The sequence below is a fragment of the Mesitornis unicolor genome, unplaced genomic scaffold (genome assembly GCF_000695765.1).
Source record: "Mesitornis unicolor isolate BGI_N332 unplaced genomic scaffold, ASM69576v1 scaffold16026, whole genome shotgun sequence".
In the NCBI taxonomy this organism is placed as follows: Eukaryota; Metazoa; Chordata; class Aves; order Mesitornithiformes; family Mesitornithidae; genus Mesitornis; species Mesitornis unicolor.
This window is the reverse complement of record NW_010191812.1, coordinates 25,410-31,223: the sequence shown is the minus strand read 5'-3', so window position 1 is coordinate 31,223 and position 5,814 is coordinate 25,410. Positions and strand designations below refer to the sequence as shown.

Below are 5,814 nucleotides of genomic sequence, written 5' to 3'. Positions count from 1 at the left end.
TGCTGAATCAGAACTAGCTCCATTCAAAGCAACTCAAACTGCATTGGGGTCAACTGTAGAGCAGCCCCCCAAGCGGGGTACTACCCTCTGCCAAGTTGGATCCAGCTTTGCACCCAAGTTAAAATGTTCTTAAAGAACCAGGAAAAAGATGCAGGGTTCTGTAAGGTTTCAAACTGAGCAAGTCCACAGAAATCCAGCGTTAGCCAGCACTGCCAGACATAAATGATCCTGCACAGTCATCTTCTCTCAACTTTCTCCCATGTCTGTTCTCATCACTTATCTCACATAACCATTAAGCTAGACACCAACAGAAAATTACTAATGGATTCCATATAAAAATGAAAGGGAAATACAAAAAATCAATTCGTTTTCATACTTACTGAAGAGAGCCAGTAGCTGTGTCCAGCAGAGCTGCTCATCCTGGCTGTAGCTGTGCTGCTCTGTTTCATTGCTGAAATCTCGCAGGTGATGCAGTTGAAACAGATTGATGACAGTAATATGTACTAACTGCTGAGAATTGAAGGCCTTTTGGAATAACAACCTCTGCAACAAAGACACACGTACCACGTATGTATTTTTATATGGTGAAGCATGCACTTGAAAGGATTAGCAGTTGCTACTTCACTGCATGACCAACGCTTCTGCCCTTAAGGCAATCTTCATTCTAGATTTTATTTTCAGGTCATCCCTATTAGCACAGCACTGGGCTTCCCAGGAGGACATGGGCAAACACGCACTGTTAAGCCTGAGGTTTTTGCTCATACACCAACTTATACGCACAGCACATCAACATCCCCTTGGATATGGTTCTCTGAGAGCAAGGGCAACTTCAATGTGCAATGACAGCATTGCAATGGGACTGCAAGAATTGCAGAGGCATGTATATCCACTGAAATTTTCAGTCTTTTGAAGAAACAGCACAGAGAAGGCGACATTTAAAAAAGAAAAGAAAACAGAACACCCCAGGAAAATTCAACTACTGTGTGGTTATGTATTACAGACTAATTCCACATCTGATGTCATGGGTCATGGAATGCCATGGTAATAGTGTGAACTATTTACAGATGCATTTCGGTAACTATGCTGGAAAAGATACCTTTATCAGAACTGGAAAAGAAATTTCAATGCTTTTTTTTGGAGCACTGTGAAAAAAAGGAGATATCCTAAACAACAACCAACTTCTCTTCAGACACAACAGTCAGCAAGGCAAAACAGGTTAACCAGCGTAAGCCTCAGGAAAAGGTTTGAGCTCTGTGTTCAACCTTTATTTTTAGTTAAGGCCATGAAGCACTCAACAGTCGACAACTCAAACTGGCAGAGCTGTCAGCAGCAGAATCGCAAGTCCAGCTGCACACTCCTAACTCTGATTGCTCTCCTCATTCAGAGGTAGAATCAGCCACCCAGTTAAAGTGATTATCCACCATACAGCCAATTTCACATTCACATTCAACCCATTTAAGTCAGAAGAGTTGCTCTCTAGTAAATTAAGCCTTACGTTGCATAATATAAACAAAAAGCAATCTAAGCAACAAAGCAGGGCTCAATTAGCTCATTTTAACACCCTGGATCAGTTCAGAAAAATAAGACTGTTCCACATGCCTGAGCAATGCTCGTAATTATTGATTATAAGCACTGTGGAAAAAGCAGTACTTGTTCAAACAGCCAACATAACACACAAAAAGAGAGAATTATTTAATTTTGAAACAACGTTAACTCCCAGTGCACAAGCAGCTCACACTCAAAGCTAATACAATTCACAAGTTTTGTGTTTGTGTGGGGCTTTTTGTTACTTGTTTTGGGTTTTTCTTAAATTTATTTTAAAGACATTTTGGACTTAGCTGTAGGAGCCAAATACAGTGCAAAAATTCGAAACAGACGCTATAAAGAACATTTGTAATTATTTCTATTGATAAGACCATATTCCCCCTCTCTAAGTTGGAAAAAGCATCAACTGTTCTGTTGAACATATCCATACTACCTGCCTCCTTTTCCACAAATGACAATGCTAAGCAGTCATTTCAAAAAGGCACCTAGCAGTTAGCATAATGTCCTCTTTGAAACTGTACTACCATATAAATACCTGACAAATTTCCTTTGTTGCAATCTTGCTATACAGTCCAACTTAATCAGATGGCTACACAATTAATGGGTACTCCTGGATTTTCCAGAGGAAACGTGTTCTGAATCATTTTAAGTCTACACACAAATTAAGGTTGTACTGGAACACTTTTTAAAGGCAAACCACTGACAGGAGAGGCAAGTTGTCTGAGGAAGATTAAAAGCAGCCTTAATGACCAGGGGGAGTGAATGAATGCATCCTAAGATGAAGCTCTTGAAATTATCCACGCAACTGAGCCAAGACTTCCCAGATGAATCAGGTGCTTTTCAGAGGTATCCAAGAATCATCCAGGTTAAAAAGCAGAAAATTAACTGTAGTCATTGCTTTCCCTGTATCTCCAACCAACACCACACATATCAAATAGGAAAAATCTCTACTATTTGCAGAAGCCAACAGAACTATCCAGTGTTAGCTGCAATGCAAACCTTCCGTAACTGGCTATTTGAGTTTCCAGTATTTTAGCATGTAAAAAAGTTATTATTGGAGTGTAATTTCCAAACTTGGCTGCTAAAAATACCCATCTCAACATACTAATTAATATGTTGTTAGAACTAACCTTGAACTGTTCTTCCAGCTTTTCTCGAAGAGGACTCAGCTTGTCCAAGCTCTTACTCAGGTACACATGGCCATGGAATTTAATAAATGCCTTGATGAAGTCAGACACGCTCCATCGAGTCTTCACCTCATCACGACTACATTCAGAACAGAAATACCCAACTTCAGACTTTGGAATTAGACACAGCTGTACATAACATTACAAACTTGTCCTGTGCAGTTCAAGAATGGAGGAATGTCCATGCAAAGCTACTTTTTCATGTTGCCACAATATGCTTTATTACCTGCATTCACTATTCACACTCGGGAACATCTCAGACGCAAAACTACTATTTGTTCCATATGTGTGTAAGGATGCTCTGACTGGACAGAGGTCAAGGAACTTTTACTATCAAATACTAATAACTTTCGGCAAGGGAGGCACATTTGGAAGAAGTCTCCTCTATCTTACCTGAGCAGAAATACGTTATGCTTTATCTTACCTTTCCAGTGCTTTAGAAAGTGCTTTTTGTAGGTTAGTGGAAGCAGCTGGGAAAGGAAACTTCACAGCAATGCTTCTGCAGTAGTAGAAAATTGTGGTCAAGTGGTCTCCTTTGGAGGAAGCTAGGATAGCCAACTGATTATAAGGCTGACCTAAGGGAGAAAAAGACAAGTTGTCCAACAAACCGTCACAGACTGAAGCATGCTACATTTCAGCTTCAGTATGATCACCTTAAAAGGGAGCATAAAGTACTAAGATCCTCAGCATATGAGGTTCAGATTAATCTGCTGACCTGTTTACTCCAGCCTCATATCAGAGCCACTGGGATAAAAAAAGATTCCAAGCTTGCAGTACACTTTTTTTCTTGTTTGCTGGCAGTGGGTATTTTTGGTGGGGCTTTTTTTTTAAAAAAAACCAAAACAACACATGCTTTAAAACTAGACAGCAAATATGGTGTAAAAAGCTAGATACCTGAACTAAAGAAGCTTTTAACTTGCACAAGCAACTTGAAAAGTCCAATTTTAACTATTAAACTTACTGGCAAGTAAACAAGAACAATAAAAGAAAAAAAGACGCTGGTAGGCAAGTTTTCATTAAATCTACTTCACAACATATGAATATAACACAGTATAATGTGGCAGTAGTGAAGCCTTGGAGTGAAGTGGTGCATTAACTTCTGTTTTGTTAAATCTCCACAAAAAGGAGACAAGTGACACAGATCAGGCAAGCAGCTATTATTTAAATGATTTACCCACAGGTCAGGCTTTGCATGGACTGTTTTGGGTATTCAGGAAGGTTTATATAAAATCTCTCAAGTTCTCAGCTGTCACAGAAGAAAAGCAATACCCCAGATCTTATTTTCAAATTATGAACCTAACATGTATCCCAGACTCACCATTAGAAGGGACAAGCTGAGCTGCATGTCTGTAGTAAGACTCTGCCTGGCTGGTCTGATTCCTATAGCGAGCTAAGAAAACAACAAAAAACCACCCAAGTCAGGACAAAAAAAATTCAACTCTTCTGCACTTGCTTTAAATACAACCCAGTTTACCTGAGGCACATTTTATTATTATTTTAGAAATAAGCATCAGAAGAACATACAATTACACCGAGCAGCATGAAGATTCAAAACATTGAATTTTAAGGTGGTGGTTTTAACTCAAATCCTATTGGCACAGGTTACCAGCTCTTACTTATAAAGATATTGTGCCAACAGCATCACATTCAGACAGCTAGAAATACTTTTCATACATCTTTGCACAAATCAGCAACTAGATCTACTTTTAGGTTATTACAGAAACAATTGCAGGCTCCTGTGAAAAGAGAACTTCCTACAACACATATTTCTACTTTAATCAAAGAAATAAACCTGTTGAACTATGTACAAAAGAAACCTAATTTATGAAAGGCTGGATTTCTAACTGTTGCCTTAGTATATATGATTTAAAAGTAAAGTTCTGAAATGGAGAAGTACGCTAGCCTGCTGCAGCAAGCTTCTGTAATAGTTACCAGTTTCAACATTTCGCTATGCCTACCAGCTATAACATGGTTAGTATGCTAGAAGACATATTCCAGCAAATCACTAGAAAGCTAGTGATTAACTGTCTCCATGCATTAATGTGTAACGCACATTAGAAAAGTCTCTCAGAATCACTTCCCAGACCCTTCCCTCTGCAAAAGCCACCAAACATACAATCAGATGCTAGCCACTAATTTAGAGCACATTTGTAGCTGCCCAGGGTATGTACAGATCCTTCTTCATGAAGGCTGAACACAGGTAGAACCCAATGTCCCACCTCTTTTCCCCTCAAAAACTCACCAATATCTCCAAGGTGGACAAGGCAGTGCTGGCAGATGTAAGAGCAGGAGCTAGATTGCGGCTTCACTATGGCGCTGGTGTGCGTCTGTTTATTGCTAATGATTCCCAGCTGGGAAGACTTTACACGACATGGCAAGTCTACATTAAAAACTGTGCACAATTCCTGTAATAACTAGAAAAACAGGTCTAGTTTAGCAGCAGCTATATCAGAAAAGCACTGAAACAAGGGACAAAAATTAACAGAGAACCACTCAGAGGCGTGGGTTGGCTAAACATATTTGAAGTGAACAAGCCTAGGTTACTGAAAGTGACACTTTAAGTTACATCCTCCATACCCAAGTCATTGAGCTCCATGCTGCATTATTCTGCCTAGAACCACCAAGTTTTACTTTTCTTCTGTAAGAAGGAGCTGTGCATCCCAAACCAGGAAGCAACTCAATTCCCATGACAGTTAAATTACCAAGCACCAGTGGAGACTATCAAAGGTCTACAAATCTTATTCGGGTTTGTGGTCTTGTTTCATTCGATTTTTGTTTTGTTGGGATTTTTGTTTTGGTTTGTGTGTTTGGTTTTTATTCTATGTTTGCTTGTTTATCTTTCAAGTAGGACACGCAAGAGGAACAGCATCTTTTTTATACCTTGATGAAGTGACACCATTCTCTGAAAATAATAGAAAGGAACAGCACTCATCCTCCAAAGCAGCTTGTTCCAACATAAGAAACAACATTATCCTGACTTGAACTTTAGAGAGAAGCTGGAACAAAACCAAGTTTGTAGGCAATACAAGGCAATAGTGGCTAACAGTTCAGCGGCTGAGTTCTCAGTAAATATTTGTGCTAA

At 39.3% G+C, this 5,814-nt stretch overlaps 1 protein-coding gene across 1 annotated transcript in view; it reads right to left on the bottom strand.

Annotated features, from left to right (window-relative positions):
- Nucleotides 1–5,814, bottom strand: part of SMG7 (SMG7 nonsense mediated mRNA decay factor) — a 33,044-nt gene that overhangs the window by 18,500 nt on the left and 8,730 nt on the right. Inside the window, 5 exon segments of the mRNA XM_010186869.1 lie at nt 381–543; nt 2,676–2,811; nt 3,157–3,307; nt 4,051–4,122; nt 4,975–5,146. Of these exon segments, the coding sequence (XP_010185171.1) occupies nt 381–543; nt 2,676–2,811; nt 3,157–3,307; nt 4,051–4,122; nt 4,975–5,146 (694 nt within the window).